This window comes from Trichoderma asperellum, chromosome 4 (assembly GCF_020647865.1).
Source record: "Trichoderma asperellum chromosome 4, complete sequence".
In the NCBI taxonomy this organism is placed as follows: Eukaryota; Fungi; Ascomycota; class Sordariomycetes; order Hypocreales; family Hypocreaceae; genus Trichoderma; species Trichoderma asperellum.
The window spans coordinates 532,381-551,227 of NC_089418.1; the positions used below are offsets into that span (position 1 = coordinate 532,381).

General features: G+C 45.3%; 6 protein-coding genes across 7 annotated transcripts; 2 read left to right on the top strand and 4 right to left on the bottom strand.

The window, feature by feature from the left end:
* Nucleotides 1-2,458: 2,458 nt before the first annotated feature.
* Nucleotides 2,459-4,186, bottom strand: TrAFT101_006553 (uncharacterized protein). The gene is made up of 4 exons (XM_024910687.2): nt 3,831-4,186; nt 3,656-3,732; nt 2,823-3,606; nt 2,459-2,760 (listed from the first exon to the last, which is right to left on the bottom strand). Exons 1-4 carry the CDS (start codon nt 4,130-4,132, stop codon nt 2,613-2,615), a joined length of 1,311 nt encoding a protein of 436 aa, XP_024758215.1. The 5' UTR covers nt 4,133-4,186; the 3' UTR covers nt 2,459-2,612.
* A 649-nt stretch (nt 4,187-4,835) lies between these two features.
* TrAFT101_006554 (putative secondary metabolism biosynthetic enzyme) lies at nt 4,836-6,491 on the bottom strand. Its single transcript, XM_066127805.1, has 3 exons — nt 5,874-6,491; nt 5,383-5,812; nt 4,836-5,321 (listed from the first exon to the last, which is right to left on the bottom strand). The coding sequence occupies exons 1-3, from the start codon at nt 6,154-6,156 to the stop codon at nt 5,036-5,038; spliced, it is 999 nt and encodes a 332-aa protein (XP_065983918.1). The 5' UTR covers nt 6,157-6,491; the 3' UTR covers nt 4,836-5,035.
* Nucleotides 6,492-7,915: 1,424 nt separating this feature from the next.
* On the bottom strand, nt 7,916-9,140 carry TrAFT101_006555 (uncharacterized protein). The gene is made up of 3 exons (XM_024902008.2): nt 8,858-9,140; nt 8,456-8,804; nt 7,916-8,394 (listed from the first exon to the last, which is right to left on the bottom strand). The coding sequence occupies exons 1-3, from the start codon at nt 9,054-9,056 to the stop codon at nt 8,049-8,051; spliced, it is 894 nt and encodes a 297-aa protein (XP_024758217.1). The 5' UTR covers nt 9,057-9,140; the 3' UTR covers nt 7,916-8,048.
* Nucleotides 9,141-11,011: 1,871 nt separating this feature from the next.
* On the top strand, nt 11,012-13,296 carry TrAFT101_006556 (uncharacterized protein). Its single transcript, XM_066127806.1, has 5 exons — nt 11,012-11,247; nt 11,303-11,818; nt 11,983-12,242; nt 12,346-12,461; nt 12,518-13,296. The coding sequence occupies exons 1-5, from the start codon at nt 11,199-11,201 to the stop codon at nt 13,230-13,232; spliced, it is 1,656 nt and encodes a 551-aa protein (XP_065983919.1). The 5' UTR covers nt 11,012-11,198; the 3' UTR covers nt 13,233-13,296.
* A 648-nt stretch (nt 13,297-13,944) lies between these two features.
* TrAFT101_006557 (uncharacterized protein) lies at nt 13,945-16,765 on the top strand. 2 transcript variants are annotated; one of them, XM_024900676.2, is made up of 4 exons: nt 13,945-14,206; nt 14,302-15,483; nt 15,540-15,591; nt 15,654-16,765. In XM_024900676.2, the coding sequence occupies exons 1-4, from the start codon at nt 14,015-14,017 to the stop codon at nt 16,523-16,525; spliced, it is 2,298 nt and encodes a 765-aa protein (XP_024758219.2). In that variant the 5' UTR covers nt 13,945-14,014; the 3' UTR covers nt 16,526-16,765. The 2 variants fall into 2 exon arrangements, with proteins under 2 accessions (XP_024758219.2, XP_065983920.1); XM_066127807.1 differs by having other exon boundaries at nt 14,334-15,483.
* A 509-nt stretch (nt 16,766-17,274) lies between these two features.
* Nucleotides 17,275-18,489, bottom strand: TrAFT101_006558 (uncharacterized protein; the record flags this gene model as incomplete). The annotated part of the gene is made up of 4 exons (XM_024910023.1): nt 17,275-17,346; nt 17,412-17,756; nt 17,846-18,379; nt 18,448-18,489. The coding sequence occupies 4 exons, from the start codon at nt 18,487-18,489 to the stop codon at nt 17,275-17,277; spliced, it is 993 nt and encodes a 330-aa protein (XP_024758220.1).
* Nucleotides 18,490-18,847: the final 358 nt, after the last annotated feature.

An 18,847-nucleotide genomic window follows, 5' to 3' on the forward strand; every position in this document is an offset into this window, starting at 1 on the left:
TACCGATATACACTTTGAGTTTTTGGCTAACTTGGAATCAGTATCCGCTTCTTCATGTACCTTACTTGTTGGTAATTTGGGGTGGAGCCAGTATGTCCTACATGTTACGCATATAAATAATTGGATTGAGAAACTAACAAAGGATTTTCTTTAGCTGTTTTTGGCCCTGCTCTCGCGCCTGTAATCTCAAATTTCAGTGCCCCTGCCCAAGGATGGCATTGGGTATCGTGGGAGATGCTGTGGCTCAGTGCTCCTATCCTTCTTAGCTTTTTCTTTTTCCTACCCGAAACCTCATCAACTACGATACTTTATTACAGAGCACGACGATTAAGGAAACTGACTGGCAATGATCAATACCGCTCACAAGTAGAAATTGACCAAACAAAACGACGGATGACGATGAAAGACATTTTATACAATGCAATTATCAAGCCGGTCGAGATTAACGTTCTTGATCCTTCGGTACTCTTCTCTACTGTTTATACCAGCCTTGTCTACGCCATTTTCTATTCTTTCTTCGAAGCTTTTCCTCTTGTTTTTTCAGGCGTTTATAACTTCAAATTCACGCTCTCTGGGCTCCCCTTTTTAGGAGTCTTTCCGGGGCTGTTTGTGGCTGCTACCCTATGCGTGGTTTCGTGGCACTTCCAAGTGGTTAAGCCTTTTAGAACCGAAGGGTTTAAAGCATTTGGGATTCCAGAAAATCGCTTGGTTCCGGCGCTATTTGCATGTTTTTGGCTTCCCGTCGGCCTATTTCTCTTCGGTATGTCATTCCAAAGCGGGTCGTGTTAGTGGTTCTAAACTAATACATCTTGTTATACGGCAATAGCATGGACATCTCGTCCCAGCGTCCACTGGATGGCTCCCATTATAGGGCTATCACTATCTATTGTTGGTACATTCACAATCATTGTCTGCATGCTACAATATGTGGCTTTCACATATCCGAAATATTCAGCCTCTTTATTCGCTGCGAATGACTTTGCTCGTTCGACCCTGGCGGCGGGTGCGATTATGTTCTCCCGGCCAATGTTTCTAAATCTGGGAATACACTGGGGAGTATCTTTACTCGCATTCTTGGACATTGTGTGCTGCATTTTGTTGTTTGGGCTTTGGAAATTTGGGCCAAGCTTGCGCGCTCGTAGCCGCTTTGCTGAGGCCTAAATGGCAGATATAACAGAAATGTCACAATAAGCAGTGTCTATTTGTTTGCATTTCTTTCATATACGATATTCATTTTATTTAAATAGATAGATAGATGAAGCATAGAGAAGTTGGAAGTCTAATTGCATACTACCACTTAATATAGAAATAAGAAATGTTGATAGCGGGTATATTATTTACATGGTATACTAATGAACCTGTCTTGGTCGCCGGAAATGCCTAGTTATCTAATCGGAGAGGATAGCAACTGAGATTCTTCATATAGAATCAGTTATTACTTATCTTGAATCTTCATTTTAGGTAATGGGCCTGTCGTTGTAGGATACGCTGTTGAGAAGATGAGCTGTCGATGGAGTGATGGGAGTTGCTTCGGCTTTCAGCGCCAATAGCCGTTTTGATGGTGGGCCTGGTTATGACAGGCGTTGGTCTTGGTTATTGAATAATTTTCATCATTGATCGAAACACCGCCAATAATGCTCCTCCCGAAGCAAAACTAATCCTAGGCGTATTTGGGTCAATCTATATTCCCATAAGCTCGTGTCTTTTTGGTATGTTTCACATCTTTATTACTCTCAATATGAGACTTCATCTAATAAAAAAATAGTAGCGTGGACTTTAAGGCGTATATGGGTGTGTGAGCTTGTTGGGAGGCTTGAGTGCGCTGTGTATTATGGGTATGGTTTGCCTCTACATCTTTGATGATGCGAATCTTAGACGAAGGAGCAAGTTTGCGGTATCGTAAATCGCGGTGCGACAGCTTTATGTATCGTGTGTCGGTTGGGAAAAGCTTTCAGTTATACAATGAGACATATAAATTACATATCTTTAAAATATAGGTCGTATAAGACTATTTTGAGAGATGAACGAGGGGACACTGTTGAAGGCTGGTAATATTTTTGAATGCTAGCTACGCTTTCATAACACATTAGCATGGTAAATTCGTTGTTGATGCATTTTTATTTTCTCCGAGCTATTAAAAAAGAAATGTTTTTGAGAGCTATCATTTACACCACTGCCCTTAGCGGCTTAGTTTACGATGTTCCTACATCCTCAACAATGCAGTGCTGGGGAAGCTAATCATTGCGAGCCACCTATTAATCCATTTTGAGAGAATCAATGCCGTTCAGCCCCATGCAGCCCGCCTGGCAAATGCATTATTGACTGCTGCATTGTACTCCCGCTTCCTTAAATGGCACAAGAAGAATAATCAGCCCCGCGCCTTGGCAGAATACGACGAGTTTGTGAGGATGGCGGGTTACATTGCATGGATGGGGCGGCTGGGCATGGGAAACTATTACTCGCTAAGTTGTTCATTTTTCTACCAAATGTATAGTATAGCTAACAAACAATGCTCAGCAATCAAGACCAATCAATACTTGACATGGATATCCTTTAGATGTATTGGCCTGTGTTAACTGAGCACAAACCACGCTTCTGTGACTATTTCATGTTCAATATCCGTGAAATTTAATGTCGATTTGCTCTGGTCGCTTGAAAGGCGGAATCATTTTCAGGGCGGCAAGTTCTTCAAACGTCTTGATGAGAGAGTCACTCGAGTCAACGAATCCATTCCATCCTTGCTTTCGGCTCTTGTTCATGCTATAAGTGGCCTCCGAGTCAGCTTAATTCTGCAACAAGGGTGCTCATTTGATGATTCTTACCTCAAGCTTCTTCCCCAACCCCCAAGAATCTCTTTATCCAGCAGGCCAAATATCTCCGGTACCTTATCAAAAGGATCCGGCTGCGGTGCCAGATTATGCCTTGCCTTCAAAGTCTCCCATGCCTGTCTAACTTCGGGCTTGTTTGCCCAGTCTTCGAATGTCCAGGCAACCCTGAACTTGCCAGGCGGCCCGAAGCCTCGAGGCGGGGGAGCAAGTGGCATTTCAACAGTCTGATACTTGGCATCATCCAGCTCAGGGATGCCATAGGGAATGCCATAAAGAGCAGCAAGGATGGGCCAGAATTGGCCATAAGTGAAAGTGCCGCCGTCAGCAATGTTCAGGGCTTGGTTGCGAGTGGAAGGGGTGAGAACGGTCCATTCGGCATGGTAGCCGATAAGAAGCGCAGACGATATGTGTTTCTCGACGTCCCAAGCAGTGATATCGCCAGGGAATTCAAGCGGCCTTCCAAGTTCCTTTTGAATAGCAGCGTACAGAGAAAAGCCGTGAGCAATGTTCATTGACGCATCGCGTACGGCACCAATGATGAAACCCGGCCGAGTCACGTTCCACTCGGTGTTGTTTTCACGCGACCATTTCCAGAGTAAATCTTCCTGTGGGTAGTAGAAGTTTGGTGCTGATGTAACGCGAGGGTTTGATTCTTCCATTGGGTTAATGCCCGGCCCAAGGTGCAATCCGTAATGCTTCCCGCCTGTTTGGAGAAGAAATCTCTTGGGGACTTTTTGCGCCAGGGTCAATGCAGAGAGAAAGTTTGACAACAGAAGCGCTATAATTGTTAAAAATGAAAATGATTTGATGATTAGACCTTGACTCACTATTCAGTCTTTCCAATTCATCGGTGTTAGACCAGACGCCCGCGGGCTGGATGTATGAGGAGAAAAACACATAATCGCTAATAATGAACGGTCAGCTTAGTTCAGTCATCATTACCTTTGTTTTACGAAATAAAATTCCATAAAAATTAAAGTTGTCTGGCAAATATTAACTTACACATTTAGAATGTGTTCTGTCAATTGTTTGGCTATCTCTTCAGGCGACTCCAAAAAGTCGACTGCGAGATACTTGATGTTGCCTCCGATGAGAGACGCAGGCGGCTTTCTGCTCAGTGCATAGATGGTTCCCCAACGTTCTGGAGCCTCAGCCAGCACACGAATCATATGTGCACCAGTAATACCATTGGCGCCGGTCACAATGGCAGAGTATTTTTTGCCTTCAGCATCGGGGAAAGTAGGAAGGCCGTAGAACTCGTCTTTCGAGAAGACGCTGTGGGTCTTGAAATTGTTCCAGGCCATTGTAAACGGTAATAGAGTGATCAATGGTAGAATGAAAGAGTAGTAAGCAATCTAATCTCTGTGTGAGTGTAAGTGATGAGGAAACCAATGTCACAACCTCCGACGAGAATAAGGGTATTTATATGTTCTACACGCACGCAATGAGGCCTATGATGGACCAACATTACTTATTTACTAATCACAGAATTTCTAATGATGGATAGAGTTACAAGAATTACAGATTAGAACACAACCGGCCTATTCGTCGAATGTCTAGAAGCTCATACGCGCTTGATTGCTAAGAAACCATTTTCTACCTTATCTGGAAACCCCGCAGGATCCATCCATCCATCCATCCCAACTTTACTCCACAACCAAACGCCCCTTTTCTTTCTTTGCAGCAACTAGTCCACCCACCCATACACTAAATTCTACTAGTTCTATCCGCAGCTAGTCCAGCTCAGAGCCAAAATAGTCGGCATCTTCTGAAGGCCATGGGGGCGCAATCACAACTCCGGGATTCCCGATGCAGCTGTATAGACAGTATTTAGATGTAAGAATTTCATGATCTCACGTTACAACAAACTTAATAACTAACTTAACAACTATAACTTGAGAATTTTTTTTTTTTTTTTTTAGCAGCGAAAAGTTCCGACTACAAGCCAAAAGCAAAAGGTGCCTACATGCTTGTAAATTCATTTTGAGATTCCAATACTTGAGATCCCGATATTTGCGGGGTAATACCCGAGAGTTACATTTATTGACAAAGATGTGTTCCGTAGACCAATTAAGACTTTCAGCTGGTTTGTCTTATGACAGTAATGAACTACGCAATTGTTGGAAATCTACAGACTACACGAGGCTTTATCATGGATGTACCCCTCATGTGAAACACCGAATCTATATCTCATTCGCCAGACAAGTTTATTCCTCTGCCACTAAGACACCGCGATACCTCATCTTCCCCTCTCTCAAAGCCTGCATTGCATCTTCCACGCCTTTCGTGGTAAGGGGCCATTTCATGATGGTGGGCTTGACATCATTTCGGACAGCAAAATCCAGCATTTTCTGGATTTCGGCGCGGGGTGCCCCTGCAGAGCCTTGAATGCTAATGCCCCGTGTCAACAAAGCCATCATGGGAACAGCAGATGTGTCGAAGCTAACGATTAGAGCGTAAATCTTGCCAGCCGTGGAGGTTAGCTGGATTATTCTGCTTAAACCCATTAGTCCCCGCTCAATTATTGTTTTTGAATTTCACTCTCTCTACTGACCGCTTGAAATCTGGCTGCGCACTTCCGCAGAGCAGCATGTGGTTCACTTGTTTGATGCCCTCCAGCGGAGAATCAGCAGTCAAAACGTGGTACTCAGTTGCACCCAGCCTCATTGCATCTTCTCTCTTGGATTCGCTGCTTGAGAACACGACTACCTCGCATCCAATCTTGGCGGCAAATTGGATGGCCAAGTGTCCCAGACCTCCGATGCCAACGATGCCAACACGATCGGTAGGCTTGATGCCGTACAATGCAAACGGCGACCACACTGTAGCGCCGCCGCACATCAGAGGAGCAGCATAAGCGCTGTCAAGACCATCAGGGATCTTGAAGAGCGCGTCCGCATCCCAGACAGCGTGGCTAGCAAAAGAGCCAACGTCGTGGTCATGAATTCCAAACTCTGTCTTGTTCTCGCAATAGACATCCAGTCCTTGGCAGAGAGTTAGTTGTGTATACAGCTGGGCATTTGGTTGTTGGACGCTAAAACTCACCAGTTAGACAGGGTTGACAGTGTCCGCAAGTCTTGTGAACCCAGCCGAATCCGACCCGGTCGCCAACCTTGACGGCAGTAACATCTGAGCCGACAGCCTGGACGATGCCCACGCCTTCATGGCCCAAAGCTACGCCGGAATGCAGGAAGTGTTCATCTGTCCCACATAGTCCGGAGTGTGTGATTTTGAGATAGGCTTCATTGCGGCCGAGCTGGCGCTGTGAAGTGGCTTCCACAATCTTTCCACTCGCGGATCCACGCTGAACGGTGAAAGAGTAGCTCATGTTGGGCAGCTGTTGTGTATTGTTGATTTCTTCACAGTGAAATGAGTTTAGAAATTGAAGCTGAGTTGCGATATTATCTCAAAATCTCCATAGTTGTTGTTTGGGCCAGGAAAGTAGTATTTATGGTGGAACTGCTAAGGCAAGCAAGAGCTAACGTACCATCTTCAACTTGTCCCACTTACACCATGATCCATTCAGCTTAGATTGGTGATGCAACGTGATTCGAATTTACTACCGTCTCTAGGGGTGGATAATAGAATACATTGTGATTGCTAATACGCCTAGGTGCCCTGCATCGATTTATAATGCAGTATGGACAGGTGCGAAGTTTAGAGAAGAAAGGAAGCTTGAGGCAGAATGCTAGCTGCATCTCCCTGGGAAGCTAACTCTTCAACATCAACGTAGTTGGATAAAGCCGACCCATAAAATATATTCAATAAGGCTTACAAAGACGGCGATTAGAGCTGAAAATAGGATTAGGAAGTCGAGAAGCTGGTAGAACAACCTCTGGGTTTCAGGGGTTGCGTCGCCGTCGGAATCCCGGCTGACGTTGAGATCGAATCCGAAATTTGAGATTTGAAGAGATTCAGGGACCAAAACGGAGGATCGTGGCGAAAGTATAGGCGCTATTACCGCATAGCATGGTCTTGACAGGTATAAGCTGGAAACGGCTCAAGAGCTATGGCTACGCTAACGCACTGCGGTTTCTTTAAGAGGAAATGTTTTGAAGGCCCCACTGATGCACAGCGGCATCCTTTTTGGGTAATTTTTCAAAGTTGTCGATGACTCTTAGCGCCAACACTATCACGCACACGCACTATGTGGCGTTGCAACGGATATTTTCGGCGAGCTGATTTGTCGAATCCAGTCAGGCAGCCAACGGACAAAGTTTTTCTGTGAGCGAAGTACCTTTTATTCTGATAGACAGTCTCTCTTTGTACAGCCAAGTACCTGCCTGTACCGTATGCCATTCAGCATGACCATGACGTTTGGACTGGCTCAACTCCAATACCACACTGGCCCAAGTCGACTATATTCCGCGTATTGCTTAAGTATCACGTTAAAAAAGAAAAGGAAAAAAAAAAAAAAAAAAGAATTGCGTAAATCGCATCACGAATCATAATACATCCTTTCAGAGGCATAGTCCCTAGAACTCAAGATACCTCCAATCCTTGCCGTCTCGTATTGATGCTTCTGACGGCAGTTGGTGGTGCCACACTTGAGTCGATATCGACGGACAACCCCCTTCAGTCAAATAATTCTTTATATCCGGCGGGGATAAGTGCGATGTTTCTGCAACTGCGAAATTTCTCGTCTGAGATTATTCGTCTTACGAGCCGTCCAGCCCATCTCACAATACGGGCCGTACCGTCAGCATTAGAACCGTCTTCCATGAGGGCACTATTTTGTATCACAAGCTATAAATAAAGTTTCTCTTGAACTGAGTTTCATGGCACTGCAGCTTGCAAATGGAGAAACAGATCTTCTCAGCCCAGCACTAGACAGCTTTCATAGCCATGACTTTAGCCAGAGATATTGCCATAATCTTTATTAGCATCAGTACCTATCTGCTCCTCTACTTTGCTCAAAACTATCTTTGATCTCATACCACCATTGTCATCATCAATAATGCCGTCAATTTCGCTCAGTTCTGCCGGACGATTGGATAGAGAATCTCAATCTCTGTCAGTACAAATTTCCACCATCAAGCCAATGTACAAGTCGCCAAGCCGGCAGTTACAACAATCACGATGGTGTCTTTTTTAACAAGCTTGAATTCTAATTTATTTATCAAATGTTTTCCTATCCACAGATATTCAACTCATTTTTAGTTGCCTCTATTGTCTATCTCCCATATCAGCATCTCATTTACCGAAACACAAAAGGCAACTTTATTGCCCATAAAGTCTCTTCATTGTATCTTTCACAGACTCTGGGCGGAAGGAAAATTTATCGTTATCCAGCTGCCCAGGAACAAGTGCAACTCCACTGGCCGCCATTGGTTTGACGGACCACGTCAGCTCAGCAGCTTCATCACCACGAATCCAAGCTTCTCTCTGCTTTGCGGCGGCCTCTGTAGGATCCAGGTATGTCAACTTATACTTAACTTCCTGTACCTCACCCAAATCGTCGATAAATTTCTGGAAGGTAGTCTTTTCTCCAACTACTCGGATTTCCCGCTTCTGAACATCGGGAGTCAGAGGCAACAAAATTGACTCAACGGTATATCGCGCAATGCTAAAAAAAGGTATTCAACAGTCAGTTCAAGTAAATTAAATACCAGCCGGGGCATACATACTCAGGAATCGATGTTACATGAAGTGGCTTATCCGGATATCCATATGGAGTTGCAGTATGAGCCACGACATCGACATTGTAAAACGGATCAGCAGTCCATTCAGTGAAGATTCCAGTCAACATTAGAGTATAATAGAAGTCTGGGTGCTCCTTTGCCTTGGCGGCGAGGTGGTCACGGGTGACACGCTTGTCACGAAGATAGCGGAAAGTGCGTAGGCTTTCCTGGCCGACGTCTGATCCAAACTCGGATGGATAAAAGTGACGGACCCCAGCTGTAATGGCAGCTTCGACCATGGCAGGCTGCAACCTCATGATGGAATTGCCAACTACAGACACCACAACTTCAAAGCCTAACGAGTTGATTAGTCAGCTATTCACGAAAGACTTCTCATCTACAACTTACCTTCATACGGCTTGGGGTCTAAGAAAGATCCTGAAATGACTTCTATGCCTTGAGCTTTGAAGTCGGAAAATTTGGAGACTTTGGCAGGATCTGAAAGGATGCCAACCCTGGAGAAAAGAGATTTCTGCTTGATGAATTCCTCGATAAGAGGTCTTCCGAATGCGCCGCCTGCACCAATTACGAGGACCGAAGGAGCCATTGTTGTGATTCTGTGGTGAAGTTGATTTGATGCAAGAAATGGATTGTACGTAACAGGAGATACGCCGTAAGATGAATGCAAAGAGGTGAAGCCTATTTACCGATGAAACAAAATTTCTGGAAATTAATATCTGTCCATCCTATTTATACATCCATGGACGTATATTCATGTTTATCCGTACTATTACTCAATCCGCCTTACCAACGTTGCATTAGAAATGTCATCATAGTCTGATAACTCAACTAAGGCGCCGCAAGATTAATAATGAAGAGATCTCGACGACATTGGGCACAGTGCGCCATCTTAGTGTGGAAACATACCCCGTCAGTACATGATGCTTTCCCCAGAGCTCTTATAATCTTCCAGTCTCTAAGGTGATATTGATATAATTTTAGATATATTTAGAAAAAAAAAATGAACTACATTGATAAGCGCCTCTATATGAAATCTCAAATATACAGTATAACACTGATCTTTGGGAGACATATTAACACATGTAGGTAATTCTTAACGAAGTAGTTGTATCTAATCTGGTGTAATGACATGCAACAACTACAGTATATGTCCCATGCATATCCAATTAAAAAACATATGCAATTCTTTTTTATTATTAGCAAATTTAATGACAGCATACAAATTGTTTTCTTCAAAATTAACACCATACGGTGTGAATGCAGCGAAGACCAACAACGCTCACAAGGCATTTCCCGGCCCTAAGCATCACCTTGGCTGGGAGTTAGTGGGGCAGCCGCACGATTCTTTGGGGTACATGGATGTACTCCAGGTCAGATGGAAGCTCTCGCTTTGTACATCCAGGTAGAGGAGGTGAGCTGCCCTCTCAAGCATTCATCTACGCCTATTTGCCCCATCACCCCTATTTTCGACGCTTATCAATCCTCTCGACGCCTTATTTTTGTCCAAAAGCAACAGTCTTCTAATATTTCTAGAAGCATCGAGTTCTAGCGTAAACGGGAGCGCACCGAAGCGATCCAGAACCCAAGGCGTAGGAAGTGATGGCTATGCAAAAATACATCGCCAAAATTATGACAATAATCGCCGAAACCATACACCGTGGTCTCATAGACGCTGACTCGGGTTGTAAGTCAGTCGCGGGCTATTGGCCTGACTTTCAAGTAGACTGCACATACTGGACCGTATAGAAGACGAATTGAAGCTATAATTGCTCACTCAAAATACGAGCCGGGCGGTTGAATCGCCATTCTAGGTAATATCTCGAGATGTTTTCGCCTTCTATTTCCCGTTTGGGTCACTAAAGGACAAAGATGTTGGTAGCAGATGTTGGTAGCATGCATAGTACAGTCGTAGTGGACGCAAGAAAAACATACTGTGCCATCTAGATTACCGAATGGAGCCAACAGTTTTTTACAGCCCAGTAAAAGAGAAACAGATCCATACCATTATGGCTTTCTAAAGTAGGCATTCGCATACACGGCGGAAATACTTAAAAATCCCAATCTGCTATAATGCTCAGCGTTCCTGAGCATGTCAAAACCGCTTGTCTAACGCGAGTAGTCCTGGTTCAGTCAGCACTATTTATCTCCTTTCAATCTCTTTTCGATTCGTACGCGAATTCCTGCTTCCGGATTCGGATTCAAAATTAATCAAATCCTTCTCGCAACTATCCCTGTGGCAAATTCTTGAGCTGAAAAAGTATTGACCAGTTCTTATTTTTTTTTTTTCCGTAAATAGTCTTCAACTTATCGTTGTGCTGGCTTGGCGGACACTTCGTTTCCTCCTTGGCACGAAGATGCGTTCGTATCAGCCAGCTCGGGCGTGAGACCTACTGGAACTAATTTAAACCCTGCTTGACTAAGCAACGGGTTTGTAAAACCGCCATGCGAAAAGAAAGAGGGGCAGTGACATGGCGCCAAACCACGCCTATTCCGCATAGATATCGGGAAAAACACCGGAGATTAATAATGAGCGTCTGGTTTCGAGCATCATGGTTAATTATGCCCGTTTAGAACAATTGCCTCTCTCAACCTTGAGAAATCAATTTCTCTATCCTTCTAAAACTATTCTCTATCTGTCTTCAACACAAGTCCCAGCAATCTTGTCAACTCTGTAGATCCAATATCCCCTTGCCCAACCACTAAGTGCATCGAGCTCAAAAGCGCGAATATGAGTGGAGATGAAATATACGGGACTTCCGGATTCGTCCACAACAATGGTATACATCTGTTTCATGCTTTATTCCTTGTGTCAGCCATTGACTGGGTAGCTAGTAACATTCAATATTCCCTCTCAGCCCTACGATCAAAGGTTTACGTACACTGATGAGTACGATGTACAACCGCTTGAATTCATCGCCGTCACCGGGACAGAAGCAGATGAGCACAACAAAAGTGTGTCGAGACGCATTCGCAGTCAAGCTATGCGCAACTACGTTTGGAGACAAAATCACCCAACAACAACAGATGAGATGGCTGCGGCAGCTGCGATCCCACTCAAAGTAAAGTCGCAACAAAAGTATGAAGGAAAGTTTAGAATTGGTTCACGCCCACGCAAAACGAAGAAGTCTACAAAAGCAAAGCTCGCTGCTTTGGAATCAACGACAACTTCAGAATCCGAAGCAGATCAAGAGGCTGTTAGAAAGGCTCTTTTACGTTACTCAAAGTGGTCTATTCGACAGAGCCTCATGCCAGATAAGAATCTGTTAATGAGAAAAGGCGCAAACGCAGATCCTTTTAATTCATTCTCTTTTCCGCTGGGGCCTGAAAGCGAAAAGTTCATATTCTATTGTGGGTTGCCCAACTATGCTCTCAACCCCCAGCTATTACTGCCTGGTTAAAGATCAAGGCATATTTTGCATTCCTCTTTATATCTCGTGCAATGCTATTTGACTCTTTATGACAACCTATTCACTACAAAGAAAGGAATGCTAATTAATCCATTTGAGCTACAGATCAAAAGCATTACGCTGTTAATTGTATTGCCCTCAATCTATCATCAGATTGCTGGTATTTTGTCAGAGAGGAGCTTGCTTTGTTTCATGCTGTTTTGTATCTCGTCTCTCTGGATTACAATATGAAATATGGCCTAATTGATTCTCCTGGGAGTCTCTACCATGGAAGAGAAGCATTTCGGTTAATAAACGAGGCTATCAAGAATAATACGATAAGAGATACTCTAATTGCGGCCGTTTCATTAATCATTACGAGAGAGGTAAGAGTGCGCTATGACCTTGACTGTTTGTAAATTTTCTTCTGCTCAACAAAAAGAAGGTCTATTGCTGCATATCTCTTTTACTAAATAAAGTTATTTCTAGAATCTCGCTGGCAAATTCGACCTAGCCAAAATCCATATGGAAGGTCTCCAACGAATGGTTCATCAGCGAGGAGGTATACAAAATGTCGAAAGCATGCATAGACATGTAGTAACATGGTAAGTGCATATTTCAAAACTGTAGTCCTCTTTTACACATACTGATTAATCCCTAGGGCCGACTTATGCTACTCTAATATTTGGGACTGCAAACCATCCTTTCCTCTCCTACCTCTGAAACTTATAGGTTCCGAGGCCGAGCTGCCGACAGGCATGAAAAGTATGACGCTCTCTCCAGCGCGTACGTTCGGTTCTGGTTCTCTCATAAACTCAATCTTCCGATCTCTCAGACGCTTGTCCATCGCATTCTGTCCAGAGTATGATGCTCGACTCGATGGAACATCAATGAGCAACCAAATCTATAGCGTCGAATATGACCTTCTCACCCTCCAAAACATAAACCTTGAAGCTCTGACCCCCAGTGAATATCTTTCATCCAGCTCTGTCTTGATGAATATCTCAGCATATATATATCTTTATCTCATATTGAGAGAACTTCCAGTTAGATCAAAGATATTCCTCACCCTCTTTCAGCGATTACGAGACTCCTTGGAGATGCAGGATGGAGAGTGGTGGAATTTAACTTCCGAGAGACAACGCTGGTTGCTATGGGTGGTTTTTATGGGTTATGGAGCTGCCTCGGAATGGGATGAGAAATGGTGGTTTGTGGAAAAGATGGAGCCACTGGGGGCGGCATTGACGTTGTGGACAAAGGAAGAACTCCGATCTGCGTTCAAGGGAGTTATATGGCACGACACGTGTGATGCTTTTTTGGAAAAGTTGTGGAAGGACATGTCACATCGTGAAAGAGTCGAGCTAGATGGCGAATGATGCTGGAGAGGCTAATTGATAAATTGGGTAATTTTAATATAAATTAATTCAACTTTAATACTTTTAAATATATATATATATATATATATTAAACTAAAGGCTAAATACTGTTTTTTATTATACTGACCGTTATTACTCTGTGCTACTTATGTATACTGGCTGCACTAGCTTATTAGTATGCAAGAAGAAGCCTACAAAAGTACTGCAAGTACATACCGTAAGACTTGCAAGCGTTTTGCTCTTGTAGATAGGGCAGAGTGACGCCCATGCTTACCGTGAGGCATTTGTTCTCCCACTAGCCAGGGTTGGGGTGATAAATTGAAAATTGACCAGCAAATCATAAATTCTAGGACTTGCCGCGCGTGGCGTCCTGGTTATTTTAGCCCTCGAGTTAGATCTTGCCTGGGCTGTGAATATCCCAGATTGTGCTGCATACGGAGGACACACCAATTGTACTATCCCGTGTATGCTAGATATGCCCCCTGCTCTAACTTTCTCGCGATGATCAGAATGGATAGCGCCGCGGGTAGTTATCAGCAAGCAACCCATTAGAAACGTGTTGCCCACAAGAATGTGCAAATGATATTTGTCGTTATTATTGTACGCGGTTGATGTCAGATTTTGGTCACCGTCGTCGGGCATAAAGAGCTGATCCCCCCCCCCTTTGTCGCGACGCTGTTTGATGCAGTGGTTTGCAATTTTAGCCTCGCAATCATTCCTCAAGCCTCTGTGCACCTCTTCCAATTCTTGAAATCAACCCGATCATACGTAAAGTTTAAACAATGGGCGATTTAGATATTGAACAGGACGTCTCGATTTCGAGGGTCAATGCTGTCCATCGCAGCGATGCTAAACAGGCTAAACTGTCGACCTCGGAGACAGAACCCTCTGAGAAGATGGCGGATCCGGATCTAGAAGAACAAGAAAAGGCGAGAAGAATCGCCGAAGAGGACCTGCAGGGTCATCATAAGCAAGTATGGAACAACCTGCCTTTCCCTAATCCCCGAAACCCTCCTGGCGGTGGCTTTGGTAAGCCATCGCCGTCAATGCCTCTCTGATCTCGCGACAGACTTACAGCGGGTTCCTCCTCCTCTGGCTTAGCTTTCAAGCTACTGGAATCATCTACGGTGATATTGGAACGTCCCCTCTTTATGTCTTCTCGTCGACTTTTTCCAGCCAGCCCTCGTGGGATGATCTAGTCGGGGCCTTGTCTATCATCATCTGGTCCCTGACTGTGATCGTCACGGTCAAGTATTGCTTCATCGTCTTAAGCGCCGACGACGACGGCCAAGGAGGTACCTTTGCATTATACAGTCTCCTGGCGAGGTACACTAACATCGCGCGAAACCATGATCCCAGAGAGGCCGCCATGATACCCATGGAGAGATATCACACCAACGATCTCAAGTCTGGTGGTAAGAGCCTCCGTAGCTTTCTCGAGAGCTCCAAGTTCTGCCAGGTTATGCTACAACTTGTCGGTGTGCTGGGAGTATCCATGGTCATGGCCGACGGTGTCCTGACGCCTGCACAATCTGTCCTCGGCGCCATTCAGGGTCTTGAGGTTGTCAAACCCGACTTGTCCGTGTCAGCCATTGTCGGCATCACTTGTGCCATCTTGGTTCTACTCTTCCTTATCCAGCCATTTGGGACCACCAAGATCGGAACCAGCTTCGCGCCCATCGTGACCATTTGGCTCCTCCTCAACATGGTTGCTGGCATCTACAATCTTGCCAAACATGACTACACAGTTCTCAAGGCCTTCAGTCCCTCTTACGCCTTTACTTATCTTGTCCGCAATGGACAGGACGGATGGGCCTCTCTGGGTGGCTTGCTCCTTGCCTTTACCGGTGTGGAGGCACTCTTTGCCGACTTGGGCGCTTTCAGCAAGCGTGCCGTGCAAATCTCGTGGCTGGGACTGACCTACCCGTGCTTGCTCCTCGCGTACATTGGCCAGGCCGCGTACATCTCAACCGACGAGACACAAACCGCTTATACGAACCCTTTCTTCAACACTCTGCCACCTGGAACCTTCTACTTTGGTTTGGTCATGGCTATTTTGGCGGCGATTGTCGCCTCGCAGGCCATGATCACATCGACTTTTCAGCTGCTGACGCAGATTATGCGGCTTTCATATTTTCCGCATATCAAGGTCATTCATACAAGCAGACAGTTCTCCGAGCAGGTATATATACCACTGGCGAATTGGCTTCTTATGATTGGCACTGTCATTGTCACTGCCGTGTACAGCAACGTATGTCTCCTGTTGAGCCAATTTAGGTGATTTTGACTAACAGACTACATATACAGACCACATCCCTAGGTAACGCTTATGGTGTCTGTGTTATGGCTGTTACATTCAGTATGTATTTACTCGCAGTCCAAGTTTCTAGCGATTTCCACCAAGCTAATGTCGCTTTTTAGTCACAACATGTATGGTCGCTCTCGTTGCGATCCTCGTCTGGAGACTGCCTTTCTATATTGTTATACCGTTCTGGTTGATCTTTGCTGCACTCGACGGCGCATACCTCTCATCCGTCCTGCAAAAGGTCCCGCGAGGCGCCTGGTTTACCATTGTACTGGCTGCCCTTCTTTGCTCCATCTTCACTATCTGGCGGTTCGGGAAGGAGGCTCAATGGAAGGCCGAGTCACTGGATCAGCTCCCGCTTGCAGCTCTTGTCAAGTCAGATCCGGCCACCTCAGAGTCATCTCTCGTCTTGAATGAGACGTTTGGTGGCGTGCCCGTCTCAACCGTGCCTGGCGTGGGCATCTTCTTCGACAAGGCGGGCGACCCCATGCACCTGCCCGCATGCTTTACGCACTTTGTCATCAAGTTCGCTGCCCGGCCATCAATCATCATCTTCTTCCACATGCGGCCTCTCACTGTGCCTTCGGTGCCCCTGGAAGAACGGTACGTTATAACACACACCTACGGCCTCGTCAACTGTTACAACGTCACTCTCCGGCACGGGTACATGGATGACGTACTGCGCCCAGGTTTAGCGCGCGAATTGGTAGGACAAATTGAGCTGACGGTCTCCCGCGGTCGTCGCCCCGATGTGGCAGAGCTTGAGGCGCTGCGGGCCGCGTATGGATCCCAGATAGTGTACATCCTCGGAAAGGAGGCGATGAAAGTGAAGACGGGGGTTTCCATGACTAGCCGCGTGGCTGGATTCTTCAGGGGCTTTGTGCTGTGGATATTTTTGTGGATGCGGGAGAACTCACGCACAAAGTTGGCGGACCTTAACATTGATGCTGATAAGCTTATTGAGGTGGGTTTCTTGAAGGAGATCTGAATCCCGTATTCTTTCCCACCTCGTTGTACCTATTTAAGCAGTCATGGAATTTGAAGAGTTAGAGGCGGCATTCATGCGCGCTCGGAAACGGTGGTGATTGTCAAGTAGATCAATACCTGCATTTCTCCAGCAGCATGGCATTGTTGCGGTTGTCACTGTCAGCCACAGAATTCTTGCCCAGATCTTGATGCAGTCTATTATTAGCGCTGCAGCATCTTCTAATAGCTTTAGCAACTTGACAGCATGAGGTCACTGCAATTGTTAGCATCTTACTGGCGAATGGTGTTGAGTATGATTTTGAAGAGTTGGATCGGCCGGGCCCGCTAAGCCATGAAGATGTATGGGAGCGTGGCTAACAAAGGTCCGCGGCAGGTCCATACAGCTGGCAATGGAATTCAAGTATTATGGAATGGTTCAGTTATTGCTTGACTATTTTCCTGCACATGCGGCAGCCAACTAGACAATTTTGCTCATGTGAGATGATTTCGAGGGAGGAGCACTTGGAAGTTACCGCTGCATTGACGTTAGCAGCAGCGTCGAGGAAATGACAAGAGTAAGACAAAGTCATTGTCATTCTATCTAATTTATCTGGAATAAAATACAAACGGCGCAAATAACATTTTGTACACAATTTTTATTTGTGATCCCAACTTCTCAGTCATCCACAAACCACAAATTAGGAACAACTGACTTGCTATCTTGTTGGCAACTAAAAGAGCTGTGGTCTATTAATATCATACCAGACACCATTATTTGCCCAACATGGCAGAGAAATCGTTCTTCTCGCAGTATTCTCTGAAAGATGTCATTCTAATTCCATACTATAGTCCCAAGTTAGTTCGCTAATACCACAACATACCAAAAAGTTTGGAAACTGGCTGCTTACCTTTCCAGGCCCAACGATTCCTGGTTCATTCCCTTCATATCCAAACTCAAATGCAAACAATACATTCAATCCAAACTCATGGCCCAGTCCACCGGGGATAAGCTCATTAATCTGGTCGTATGAAAGCTCGTCAAAGCCTCCATATTTTAAACCTTGAGTCTCACAGATAATACGTAGATAGTCTGTCCAAGAAATGTAATCGCCTACAGCAAAAAGATTTGTGTTGGGGGGCGCTTCTTCGACAAGGACTTTGACGCAGGGGCCAAGATCGGTTCGCACGTTTCCAAAGGGGATGGGCTTGTGTCCGGGACCGGGAGCAGTCATTCGATAAGTACCATCAGGTTGCTGAATAGACAAAAGCTGTTAGCTGAGAGGAATTTTAGGGTCTTCTGTGATTTAAACGACAGTAAGTTTAGATTTCGACGGTACGTTACCTTCTTTGGAGCAATAGGCAGACCCCACTCTGTCCCAACTTGAAAGTAGATTGGAGCTTGAATTTGAGAAAATTTCCCTTGCAGCGCAGGAAGACCCTGTGCATACGTCACAGCTTCGGCTTTGGAGTCCATATGATACAGCTTTGTGTACTTGCCGCCGCTCGACTTTGTCGCATGAGCCATAGAGCTGAAGATGTATCTGTCTAGCGTAGCCGCCGTCGAAGCAGCAGCATCAGCAAGGTTTTTCCCGTGTCGCAGCTCAACCTCGTAACAGTAAGCAACAAGTTCTTGACCCGGCGCTTTTTGTTCTGCGGTGCGAGGATCCTTCCAGATGGTCCAGAAATCAGTAACGCCAAAGATGACGCTGGCTCCCTTGAAGGCTCGCTCGAGGGACTTGACGTCGTCGAGTTCGCCCTGGACTATTTCAACTCCCTTGGCTGCCCATGCTTTGGCGGCGGCGGATTCGGGGTTGCGGGTGACGCCGCGAATTGTGTAACCCGGGGTTTGAAGAAAAGTGTCGGCGACTGAGCTTCCCTGTATATGGCGTTAGGAGTAGACGACAAGGTGTGAAATGATAAACTTCGTTTGGGAAGAAAACGAACCTGGACACCAGTGATGCCCGTAATTACGACGAGTTTTGCCATGTTTTACTTTTCGAGAGTTGTGAGCTGTTGAAGTAGCTTATAAGTATGATGAGTGGTATGTTGTGAATGGGTTTGTATTCCTTGAGTAGGATATAGATATTTTAAAACTGTATTATACAAATTGAGAGGAATCAAGACGGTTTAATATACTTGCAGAGTCTAATCTCTGAGATTACTATTCCTCTACAACCACAACTAATTGAATCCCGCATTTGTCATCTCTCCTCACTAGTACACAACATTGCTGCTATGTAATTTCTTACCAAACCTTTATCGTTGATCTATCGCCAAGAAGATTTGTAAGATCCTCCTCGCGTCAACTCGCGAGAAGTTGCGCAGGCTTTGTGATCTTAGCGCA